Source organism: Balaenoptera musculus, chromosome 8 (genome assembly GCF_009873245.2).
Source record: "Balaenoptera musculus isolate JJ_BM4_2016_0621 chromosome 8, mBalMus1.pri.v3, whole genome shotgun sequence".
In the NCBI taxonomy this organism is placed as follows: domain Eukaryota; kingdom Metazoa; phylum Chordata; class Mammalia; order Artiodactyla; family Balaenopteridae; genus Balaenoptera; species Balaenoptera musculus.
Window position 1 is genome coordinate 61,892,050 of NC_045792.1, and position 13,119 is coordinate 61,905,168.

At 38.3% G+C, this 13,119-nt stretch overlaps 1 protein-coding gene across 4 annotated transcripts in view; it reads right to left on the reverse strand.

The window, feature by feature from the left end:
* RIC3 (RIC3 acetylcholine receptor chaperone) overlaps positions 1-11,851 on the reverse strand; it is a 47,200-nt gene extending 35,349 nt beyond the window's left edge. For all 4 annotated transcript variants that reach the window (XM_036860902.1, XM_036860901.1, XM_036860906.1 and 1 more), the window contains exon 1: positions 11,707-11,851. In XM_036860902.1, the coding sequence (XP_036716797.1) occupies positions 11,707-11,830 (124 nt within the window). In that variant the 5' untranslated portion in view covers positions 11,831-11,851. The remainder of the gene's footprint in view (positions 1-11,706) is intronic.
* Between the last annotated feature and the right edge of the window lie 1,268 nt (positions 11,852-13,119).

The window sequence follows — 13,119 nt, forward strand, 5'->3', positions numbered from 1 at the left end:
GAAAGAAAATGACAAGAATACAATAATAGTAGGAGACTTTAACACCCCACTCACATCAATGGACAGATCTTCTCTGGACAGATCTTCTAGACAGAAAATCAATAAGGCAACAGAGATCCTAGATGATACAATAGAACAGTTGACATTTTCAGGAAATTACATCCAAAAAACCAGAATACACATTCTTTTCAAGTGCACATGGAACATTCTTTAGGACTGACCACATACTAGGACACAAAACAAGCCTCAACAAATTTAAGAGTATAGAAATTATCACAGGCATCTTTTCTGACCACAATGGCATGAAACTAGAAATCAACCATAGAAAAAAGAAATGAGAAAAAAGCAATTACATGGAGACTAAACAACATGCTACTAAAAAAAACCCCAACCAAACAAACAATGGGTCAATGATGAAATCAAACAGGAAATTTAAAAATACCTTGAGACAAGTGACAAGGAAAACACAACCATACAAAATTTACGCGATGCAGCAAAAGCAATTCTTAGAAGGAAGTTCATAGTGATACAGGCCTTCCTCGAAAAGCAAGAAAAACTTCAAATAAACAACCTAACCTACCACTTAAGAGAATTAGAAAAAGAACAAAAACCTAGAGTCAGCAGAAGGAAGGAAATAATAAAGATCAGAGAAAAAATAAATAAAATAGAGACTAAAAAACAATAGAGGGCTTCCCTGGTGGCAAGGTGGTTAAGAATCTGCCTGCCAATGCAGGGGACACGGGTTCGAGCCCTGGTCTGGGAAGATCCCACATGCCACAGAACAACTAAGCCTGTGTGCCACAACTACTGAGCCTGCGCTCTAGAGCCCACAAGCCACAACTACTGAGCTCACAAGCCACAACTACTGAAGTCCGTGTGCCTAGAGCCCGTGATCCACAACAAGAGAAGCCACCACAATGAGAGGCCCGTGCACTGCAACAAAGAGTAGCCCCCACTCGCTGCAACTAGAAAGCCCACGTGCAGCACGAAGACCCAATGCAGCTGAAAATAAATTTTAAAAAAAATAGAAAGAAAAATCAGTAAAACCAAGAGCTGGTTCTTCGAAAGGGTAAACAAGATTGACAAACCTCTGGCCAGGCTCACCAAGAACAAAATAAACAAAATAAGAATTGAAAAAGGAGACATAACAACCTGCAGAAATACAAGAGACCATAGGGAATACTATGAACAATTATATGCCAACAAATTTGATAACCTAGAAGAAATGGACAAGTTTCTAGAAACATATAGCCCACCAAAACTGAATCAAGAAGAAATAGCTAATTTGAACAGACCAATCACTAGAAGTGAAATAGAATCTGTAATCTTAAAACTCCCTACAAACAAAATTATAGGACCAGATGGCTTCACAGGCGAATTTTACCAAACATGCAAAGAGGAACTTATACTGATCCTTCTCAAACTCTTCCAAAAAACTGAAGAGGAAGGAATATTCCCAAAGACATTCTATGAAGCCACCATCACCCTGATACCCAAACCAGACAAAGACACCACCAAAAAAGAAAATTACAGGCCAATATCTTTGATTAATATAGATGCAAAAATTCTCAACAAAATATTAGCAAACCAAATTCAACAACACATAAAAAAAATCATATGCCACGACCAAGTGGGATACATCCCAAGTTCACAAGGATTGTTCAACACACGCAAATCAATCAATGTGATACACCACATAAACAAGAAAAGACAAAAACCACATGGTCATCTCAGTAGATGCAAAAGAAGCATTTCACAAAATTTAACATCTATTCATGATAAAAACTCTTACCAAAGTGGGTACAGAGAGAACATATCTCAACATAATAAAAGCTATTTATGACAAACCCAAAGCCAATGTAATACTCAATGGTGAAAAGCTGAAAGCCTTCCCACTAAATTCTGGAACAAGACAAGGATGCCCACTCTTACCACTTCTATTCAACATGATACTGGAAGTTCTATCCACAGCAATCAGACAAGAAAAAGAAATAAAAGGTATCCAAATGAAGGGAAGAAGTAAAATTGTCATTATATGCAAATGACATGATACTATACATAGAAAACCCTAAGGACTCCACACAAAAACTACTAGAACTGATAAATGAATTCACCAAGGTAGCAGGATACAAGATTAACATACAGAAATTGGTTTCATTTCTTTACACTAACAATGAAATATCAGAAAGGGAATGTAAAAAAACAATACTTTTCAAAATCACATGCCCCAAAATAAAATACTTAAGAACAAACTTGACCAATGAGGTGAGAGTTATATGCTAAAAATTATAAAACATTAATAAAAGAAATTGAAGAAGACTCAAAGAAATGGAAAGATATCCCATGCTCTTGGATTGGAAGAATTAATATTGTTAAAATGAGCACACTACCCAAAGCAATCTACAGATTTAATGCTATCCCTATCAAATTATTCATGACTTTTTTCACAGAACTAGAACAAATAAATAATCCTAAAATGTATTTATTTATAAATAATCCTAAATTCTGGGTCCATTAAGGACCCAGAATTGCCAAAGCAATCCCAAAGAAAAAGAACAAAGAAGGAGGCATAAGCCTCCCAGACTTCAGACAATACTACAAAGCTAAAGTAATCAAAACAGCAGGGTACTGGCACAAAAACAGACATATGGATCAATGGAACAGAACAGAGAGCCCAGAAATAAACCCACACACCTATGGTCAATTAATCTTCGATAAAGGAGGCAAGAATATACAACGGGAAAAAGACAGTCTCTTCAGCAAGTGGTGTTGGGAAAGTTGGACAGCTTTCACCATACACAAAAATAAACTCAAAATGGTTAAAGACTTAAACATAAGACATGGCACCATAAAGCTCCTAAAAGAGATCACAGGCAAAACATTCTCTGACATAAATAGTACCATTGTTTTCTTAGGTCAGTCTCCTAAGGCAATGGAAATAAAAACAAAAATAAACAAATGGAACCTAATCAAATTTACAAGCTTTTGCACATCAAAGGAAACCATAAACAAAAAGACAACCTACAGAATAGGAGAAAATATTTGCAAATGATGCTACTGACAAGGTCTTAATTTCCAAAATATACAAACAGCTCATACAACTTAAACAAAAAAAACAAACAACCCAACTGAAAAATGGGCAAAGACCTAGACATTTCTCCAAAGAAGACATACAAATGGCCAACAGGCATATGAAAAGATGCTTAACATCGCTAATTATTAGAGAAATGCAAATCAAAACTACAATGAGGTACCACCTCACACTGGTCAGAATGGCCGTCATTAAAAAGTATACAAATAACAAATGCTGGAGAGGATGTGGAGAAAAGGGAACCCTCCTACACTGTTGGTGGGAATGTAAGTTGGTGTAGCCACTATGGAAAACAGTATGGAGGTTCCTTAGAAAACTAAAAATAGAATTACCATATGATCCAGAAATCCCACTCCTGGGCACATATCCAGATAAAACTATAATCCAAAAAAGAAACATGCACCCCTATGTTCATAGCAGCACTATTGACAATAGCCAAGACATGGAAACAACCTAAATGTCCATCAACAGATGAATGGATAAAGAAGATGTGCTACATTTAAGCAATGGAATACTACTCAGCCATAAAAAAAGAACGAAATAATGCCATATGCAGCAACATGGATGCAACTAGAGATTACCATACTAAGTGAAGTAAGTCAGAAAGAAAGACAAATACCGTATGATATCACTTATATGTGGAATCCAAAAAATAGGACACAAATGAACTTATCTACAAAACAGAAATAGACTCACAGATATAGAGAACAGACTTGTGGTTGCTGGGGGGGGCGTGTTGCAGGAGGGATGGAGTGGGAGTATGGGGTTAGCAGATGCAAACTAGTATATATAGAATGGATAAACAACAAGGTCCTACTGTATAGCACAGGGAACTATATTCAATCTCCTGTGATACACCATAATGGAAAAGAATATGAAAAAGAATGTATATGTATGTATAACTGAATCACTTTGCTATACAGCAGAAATTAACACAGCATTGTAAATCAACTATACGTCAATTAAAAAAAAGAAAGTCCCTCAAAAAAAATAGGTATGGTACACAGTATCAGATTTCAAGTTCAGGTATAATTAATTCTGTATTTGTACTGTCTACCCTGTTTATAAATCCACAGTGATCCCAGACAAACTGGTATTTTTTCCCCTTTGATTTCAAAGAAAAAGAAAACTGGCCACCAAAACAAACAAAAAACAAAAAAAACCTCCAACTCCTCATAAATATAATTTACTAGATTCATAACAGTCTATCATATGGATACACAATAATTTATGTAACCATAAATAATAGTAATAATAATGTAATGGCTTATAAATGCTAATAGAGGAAACCATGATCCCTGGGAGCCAGCATTCATTAATTCACTCAAGTCACTAATTCCTTTATTCATGAATATTGATTTTCTACAATGTGCAGGCCTGGTCTAAAGTTGGAGATATAGCAGTGAACAAAACAAACAAAAATCCTTACCCTCATGGAAACTCCTTTCTAAATGGGAAAAGAGATGATACACAAAATAATGATAAATACTAAAGAGAAAAAATGAAGCAGGCAAAGGGGATAGGATGTGTTGGGGGGAAATAAAGATTTTAGCGGGAGTATCCAGAGAAGGCTCAGGAGATGAAGACCTAAAGAAGATAAAGGAAAGGCACATGGCTATCCAAGGAAGAGCATTTCAGGCAGGGGAAACAACAAATGCAAAGGCCCTGAGGTGGGAGCACACCTGGCATGTTCAAGCAACAGTGAGAAGGCCAGCGTGGTCAAAGCAAAATGAGAAAGAGGGAAAAGGAGAAGGAAATGGGGACGAGGATTAAGTAGGGCCTTGTAGGTCATGTACAGACCTTGTCTTTTCATCTGAGTGAGTCAGGAAGCCACTGGAGGGTTTTATGGAGGGAGAAACTTATGCTTTAAAAGGATCAGTATGGATGCTATGTTGAGAACAGACTGAAAGGAGAAGGGAGGAAGAAGGTGGACCACAGCCTAAAACAGACAGAATAAGATGGAGTAAAGCAATCCAATGACCAACTAGTTTAATGACTCTACACAAAAGGTTTCAATGAATAGACTGGGGTGACCCTAAGAGCAGTTTCAAATGACTGATAGATTTTAAAAAATAATTTGAATGATCTATCAAGAAGACATGCTAATCAAAAGCAAGGGTGAAATTGTGAAAAAAAATTATGAGGCAGTCAGAGACATTTGAATGCCGACTGGATATTTAATGGCATTAAGGAATTATTGATTTTTTAGGTGTGATAATGATATTGCGGCTATGTTTTAAGAAGAATTCTTATTTTTTAGAGATGTATACAAAATTATTTGCGGATGAAATGACCCAATGTCTGGAATTTGCTTCAAAATAATTGAGTGTATGGGGGGAAAAGTAAGTGGGGATACACATGATACAAGACGATGGTTGTTGAAGCAGGGTGATGTGGATTCATCTTACTACTCTCTCGACTTCTGCTTATGTTTGAAAATGTCTAACAAAAAAGTTTTTTTAAAAATCAAGAATGGCATATAGCTGAGAGAGATGGTAAAACAAATACATTGAATGGAACAATAAATATTCTGAAAAAATGTCAAGAGGCTAGAATTCTGGACCAATAGATAAAATGCAACAGGGAAGGCTAGAAACTGCTATATTTGGTTCCAAAACATCAAGTGAATGTACAAAATGGACAAAACCTAGATGAGTAGCTCCTATTAAAAAAAAAAAAAAGTTTAAGATTCAAATATACAGCAAGGTCGGCAAGTAAAATGCCAAAAATCTAATGCAATCCCCAAGACGCATTAATAAAAGTAAAGAATTTTTTAAATGGGGGTGGGGGGGTTGCTCTTCCATGAGGTAACTGGCTTACACTTGCTATTGTTTGCCATCTAAGAGGGCTATGTTTAGATACTTGCAACTATGTCATATGAGGAGTGGATGAGGCAGCTAGGGATGTCAACTTAGGAAAAAAGATGGAAGAAGGGGACGTGATACTAGTCTACAAATTCCTGAACTCATCATCTTTCCCCTTTAATCTACTTTGCTTCATTACTATTTCGGTAAAGGGTGTTACCATCTATGTATTCACCTAAGCCAATAAACTGAGAATAATTCAAGATGCCTCCCTCTCTCTCACGCTCCACGTCTATTTAAAAATGTCTCTTAAAATTGTTCTCTTCCCTCCTATCCAACGTTGATGCCTCCCCTGCTCCATTTACTCCTTCTTCTTCCTGTACCCCTATTTCCCTTTGGGAATCACTCTCAACTCCACAGTGGTCAATCAGCATATTCTTTCTACCCACAGCACTGCAAATAGCTTAACTCAAGCTATTAAGATGGGAGGATGCGTTAGCTGGAACTACTGGGAAAGAATAGGTGGGGGGGAGGGGGAGGGGATAAGAGTAAGATGGGAGTGAAGGAAGAGTTCAAAAGAACAGAAACATTCTTTCTCTGGACAATTAAGTGTGAGGAGGTGATATCTGGAACTGTTGCAAGTATTGTTGCTACCCTGAGAGAGAAGTCAACAGACAGAGCCAACTTGAGAAGGAACCCAGAAGTGAAAAGGACATGGAAAATCAGACCGTGAATCTCTAGATCAAACCACACAGGAGGCCAATTCTAACACAGGGTCTTTTCATTTGCACTAGTCAATACATTCTCTTTTTGACTTAAGACAGTTCAGCTGAATTTCCTGTGCCTTACCATGAGAATCCTAACTGATGAGCCCAAAGACACTGGCTTAATGATGTTCATGTCTCAACTGGACTACTGCAACAATATTCTCCCTGAAAAAATCCTCACGATACAGACTCTACACTGTTGCCAAGGTGTCCTTTCAGACTGTATGTTTCTCTTCTGCTCATAAACTTACAGTGGCCTCCTCTATCTTTAGAATAATATCCAAACTCCTTAAGTATGGCAGAAAAAAAAAATCTTTACAATTTGGCCCCTAGTCTCATCTCTTACAACTCTAAAGCTATTTCAAGGCTCTGGGTGTTGTTTTTGCTCTGTGTTCCCTCTGCCTGGAATGTTCTTCTTAATCTGGCTAATAAAAACACTTTAGAATTACTTCCTCAATTTAGCCAAGGAATGCAAGGTTGGTTTAACACCCCAAAATCAATTATGTAATGCATCATATCCATAGAATGTAGGACAAAAACCCCATGATTGCTTCACTAGACACAGAAAAAGCATTTGACAAAATTCAACACCCCTTCATAATAAAAATACTCAACAAACTAGGAATAGAAGGGAACTCCCTCAAAGGGCATCTTTAAAAAAATCCACAGCTAGCATTACCCTTAATGGTATGAAAGCTTTCTTAAGACTTAGGAACAATCAAGGATGTTCCCTCTTCACTACTTCTATTCAACATTGTACCAGAAGTTCTAGCCCAGGCAGTTAGGAAAAAAAAAAAGAAAGAAAGAAAAGGCATGTAGATTGGAAAGAAAGAAGTAAAACAATCTCTGTTTGCAGAGAACAAGATCATGTATTGGAGCTAATAAACAATTCAGTAAGTTTGCAGAATACAATATTAATACACAAAAACTGTGTTTCTAAAAAATAGTAGTGAACAATTTGAAAATAAAATTAATAAAATAATTCAATTTACAATAACATCAAAAAGAATAAAATACTTAGGAATATATTTAACAAAATAAGACTTGTATACTGAAAACTACAAAGTTCTTTGAAATCAATTAAAGACCTAAATAAATAAAAAGAAATCCTGTGTTCATAGATTGAAAGACTTAATATTGTTAAGATGGCAATACTCTCCAAATTGGTCTACAGATTCCACACAATCAAAATCCCAGCTGGCTTCTGCAGAAATTGATAAGCTGATCCTAAAATGTGTATGGAAATGCTGGGCCACAGGACTCAGAAATTAATCTTGAAAAAAGAACACAGTTGGAAGACTTAATGCTTCATGACCTCAAAACTTAAATACAAAGCTACAGTAATCAAGACAGTGTGGTACTGGCATAAGGATGGGTATATCTGATATTTATATCAATAGAACAGAATTGAGAGTCCAGAAATAAACTCTCACACTTACAGTCAATTGAATTTCAACAAGGGTGTCAAAACAATTCAATGTAAACAGAATAGTGTTTTCAAAAATAATGCTGGGATAAATGTATATCCACATGAAGTGGGACTTCTACCTCACACCATATGTAAATATTAACTCAAAATGGATCAAAGACTTAAATATAAGAGTAAATATTATAAAACTTGAAAACATGGGCATAAATCTTCATGACCTTGGATCTGGCAATTATCTTTTTAGATATGACACCAAAAGCAGAAGAGAAGAAAATAAATGAGTCAGACTTCATCAAAATTAAAACTTTTCTTAAAAGGACACCATCGAGAAAGTGAAGACAACTTACTAAGTGGAAGAAAACATTTGTAAATCATATATCTGATAATGAACTTGTACCTAAAATACATAAAGAACTCTTACAACAATAAGAAACCCATTTTAAAGATGTGCAAAAGTCTGAATAGACATTTCTTCAAAGAAGATACACAAATAACCTATAAAAGGTGTCAATGTTGTTAGTCATCATGGAAATACAAAAAAAAAAAAAATCACAATAAGATACCACTTCACACCCATTAGGATGGCTATAATCAAAAAGGCAAGCAATAACAACTGTCAGTGAGGATATGGGGAAAGTGGAACCCTCACACTAATGGTGGGAATGTAAAATGATGCAGCCACTTTGGAAAACAATCTAGCAGTTCCTCAAAACTGCTCATAGAGTAATCATATGAGCCAGAAATTCCACTCTTAGTTCCAGCCACACTAAAATGCTTACATTTCCCAAATGCATATACCCAAGAGAAACCAAAGCATGTATCCATACAAAAATCTGTACAGAGATGTAAATAGCAGTGTTATTCTTAATAATCAAAACCCAAAATGCCCTTCAACTGATGAATGAATAAAATGTGGATGGAATATTCCACACAATGGAATATTATTCAGCCATAAAAAGTAATAAAGTACTGATAAATGCTACAACATGGATGAACCCTGAAAACATGCTATGTGAAAGAAACCAGTCACAAAAGATCACATATTTTATGATTCCATTTATATGAAATGCCCATAAGAGGCAAATCTACAAAGACAGACAGTAGATTAATGGTTGCCTAGGGCTGAAGGGGTTGGGGGGTGCTGAAGGGTGATGGCTAAATAGTATGGGTTTTCGGGGGGGTGAAAATGATGAAATGTTCTAAAAATTGACTGTGCTAATGGTTGCACAACTCTTTGACCATGCTAAAAACCATTCAACCACACACTTTAAATGGATGAATTGCATAGTATGTGATTTGTATCTCAAGAAAGCTATTACCAAAAAAAAAAAAGGCTCTCCTTCTCCATGACACCTTTCTTGAGCCACCAATAAAACTGACCATTCTAACATGTGTCTCCCCACTTCCGTGCAAGGACTTGAGTACCTGTAATTGACACTTTTTTGCACTTATTTAATGTCTGTTTCCCTCTACTAAACTGTGGATTCCTCAAGGCAGGGATTTGGCTCATTTTTTCATGGAATTAACAGTATTTATACATTGTGTGTAAACTATGTAAAAGTGTACACCATAAATATTTGCTAAAAGACTATCCTAACAGTTGTTATGTGGAAAAGGGACTGTGCTTGTTTCACATATATGCCAATGGGCAGAAATGGAAAGCTATTGATATAATGGCACGAATTTTAAGAATTTTCAAATAATCAGGGCTGTCTCTTTATTCAAAACAGGGGTTTCTGGGTTCTGTGGATTCTCTGAGTCGATTCTCAAATTCTGAATGTATGTATAAAAAGCATGTGCATTTTTCCTGGGAAAAAAATCCATAACTTTCATCAGATTCTCAGAGGGGTATATAACCCAATAATGGTTAGGATTCACTGTTTTTAAAATGTCAGTGTACCAGGGCAGGGATTTTAGTTAGCAAATTTCAGTTACTGGAATACATCATTCAAGGTAGGTTTCTGCCTAGATTATACTACTTTGGTAATTAATGCAAAAAGAGAACTCACAATATTAGTATCTCATAATCTTATTCATTTAAAAGTATTTATTGACTGTCCATTATATGCCAACTGCTGAAGAAATAATAGTAAACAAGACAAAGTGCTTGCCCTCAGGAGCTTACATTCTAGAAGGTGGAGACAAAAAAAAAGAGTAAATAATAAAATGTCATATCATATAGTAATGCCTTCAACAGAGAAAATAAAACATGATGGAAAAGGGAATGATGGGAGTAAAGAGTTATTTTAGCTAGAGTCATCAGGGAAAATCTCTCTGAGGAGATCACATTTGAGCTGAAACTTGAGCAATGAGAAGGAAGCTGAGGAAAGAACACTTCAGGAATGAAGAGAACAGAAAGTGCAAAGATTCTAAGATGAGAACATTGATTATTACCACCTGCGTTCTTAAGAGAAAAAGCCATGTCTAATCGCCTCTCTATACAACATTCAGAAGAGTGTCTCCCACTCACAATGAATAGAACTTATTCAAGATAATTCAGCATAACGAAAATTCACTGTGATAAGAGACTATTCTAGACAAATCTTTACTGCTTAGGGTCATCGCAAATTTACTCTTCTTCAATGCAGACAATATCATTAGACAAAGTGAGTAAAACCTTTGGGGTTTTGTAATAAAACAGAAAGAAAGAAAAAAAAAAACCATGTATTTTTTTTTTTTTTTTAAAGAAGTCTCTCCCAGGTAGATAGTTTTACAAACAAAGATTATCAAGCAAACTCTATAAACAATTCTGGGCTCGATCTGCTCTCCATCCCTAGAGCTTGGTGCTTTGCATTTGTAGTATTTATAATCTGTGAGGTACAAGAGGGTGGAGTTACAGCCAGTGTGCACAACTTAGAGGGAAATGAGTTTCAGTTCAAAAGGAGCTGTCCAACAATCAACAGGTTGAATATTAGTGGAAGTGTGGAGACTGTAAAACCATGACGCAAGTTACGGCAACTTCATGACCTACAAAGAACTGTTCTAGATCCTTCTCCCAGCCTTGGCATCCCTGCCGTGTTACACTCACCCATAAAGCCCCAGAATGCAAACCAAAGGGTGGATTTTTAACCACCACATACATCATGCCAATAGCAAAAGATTAACAAATACTTGTTCAGGTAAGGGGAACGCAGAGCTTTGTTCATCTCAACAATTGAAATTCGTATTATTAAAATCTTCAAGTTATATTTACAAAGGCACAAAAAGAACCTGAAGCAGTGACCACCCAACACCAAACTGAAAGTACACAACGAATTAAGGTTAACAGTACCAATTCCAACTATTTCATTCAAATGCACGACAGAAAGCATACGGAAGCCCTGAAGAGGGGAAGCCAAGAGAGCCCTCCTGACTCAGAGCACCTGAGCAGACGGTGACTAGTTGCGATAGGCCAGCGAGAGGAAGGGGCTGCCAGCAACCGGGGAGTGTGCCCAGGCTTGTCTGCGTGCGCTCCTGGTCCTGCCTGCGGTGGAAGGTCAGGAGGGACCCGCTCGGGCAGCTGCCCGCTGGTGTCAAAAGAACCCAGGGGCTTGGCACCTCCCACACGCCGCCGGGTCCGCTTTCTCTAGCGGGGACGGAGATTCCCGGAGCCGCCCTCCCTGGAGCACCGCTTACCTTCGGGAGCCGGCGGTGGCTCCTGCCGCTTTCCGCGGGACAAAAAGGCCTTGGGCAGAAGCAGCGACACAGCCAGGACGAGCCCCGAGGCCAGGGCCACCCTCTGCACGGTGGAGTACGCCATGGCCACCCGCCCTCGCCGCAGGTGAGCTCCAACCGGAACCGGAACTGGAACCGCAACGCCCGCGGCCTCCTTCGACCCCACCGAGGGCTGCGTGGACGGCGACGCGCGAGGGACAAGTGACCAGACGCCTCCGGCTCCGCGGCGGGAGGCTGATCCGCTCCTCCCGCGCGGTCAGCAGGTGCGATGAGTGGTACCCGCGCCCTCTCATTTGTACCGACTAGACACGCCTTCCACGCCCCACGCCCACCTGGGCGTTCTACCGCCGAAACAACTGATGGTCGTCCCTCCTCTCCATCCCGCTCACCACACTGCTCACTCCCCGCCCCAGACCGCCCATTAATTTCCTCGTTAAGGCCCCACCCAGGCCCCGCACCTCCATTGTCCATCTGCAGACCAAGGTGATGATACTAAAACGCAGCTCTAATGCGTTTCAAGCTCTCCATAGCTTCAAATCTTTCAAAAACTCCTCTTTATCCTCATAGAAAGGTCAAACTGCTTTCTATGACCTCAAGGCCCTGCGTGATCCGGTCTTACCAACGCTCCGTCCAAACTAGATCATTTGCTATTTCCCCAGCATATTTCTTACCTTCAGGGAACCTTTGCTCATCGTGTTACCTATGCCTGGAAAATTACTAACGCATCTCCACCTGTTAAAAACTTCTCTGAAGAACAGCTGAAAAGTACTAACCTCGTGAAACTTTTTTAGTCAGCCTCTCCTTCCTCTGTATCCCCACAGTTCTTCGTTACTGTCTTTATGGGTTTATTTAACAAACATTCTTTTGGTTCTTACTATGTATCAGACCCCGAAATGGCACTACAGAATCTGATGAATAAGATGGCTTCCGTATGGGGTAGATAGTTATAGAAACAAGAAAATGCAGGAAAAATTATGGACTCTGGAGCACTTAGCTCAACTGGAAGGAGGAGGAATGAGGAGAAAACTCCTGAGAGTAGGTGAAATCTGAGTATTTGAAGAATGAGTAAGTTACTAGGCAGGTGGGAAGAGTTAAAAGGGTATACCAGGGAAAGGATGCAAAGAAAGCAAAGGCGTAAACTCGAAGCTTCCTTACGTGTTCTGAAAACTATTAGTAATTCGTTTTGGCTGGGCCATGGGATTGGTGACAGGACATAAAGTGATAAGGCAATATAAGCAGGAACTAGGTTATGAGAAACTTGGATATAATTTCCAGTTAAACATGGCAGACGGAGCACACCCACTTATCTTTGCTTTCCCCAGACACCTCACAATAATGAAAATAAAAAGAGTGTATCAAATAAAAGACTAGAGA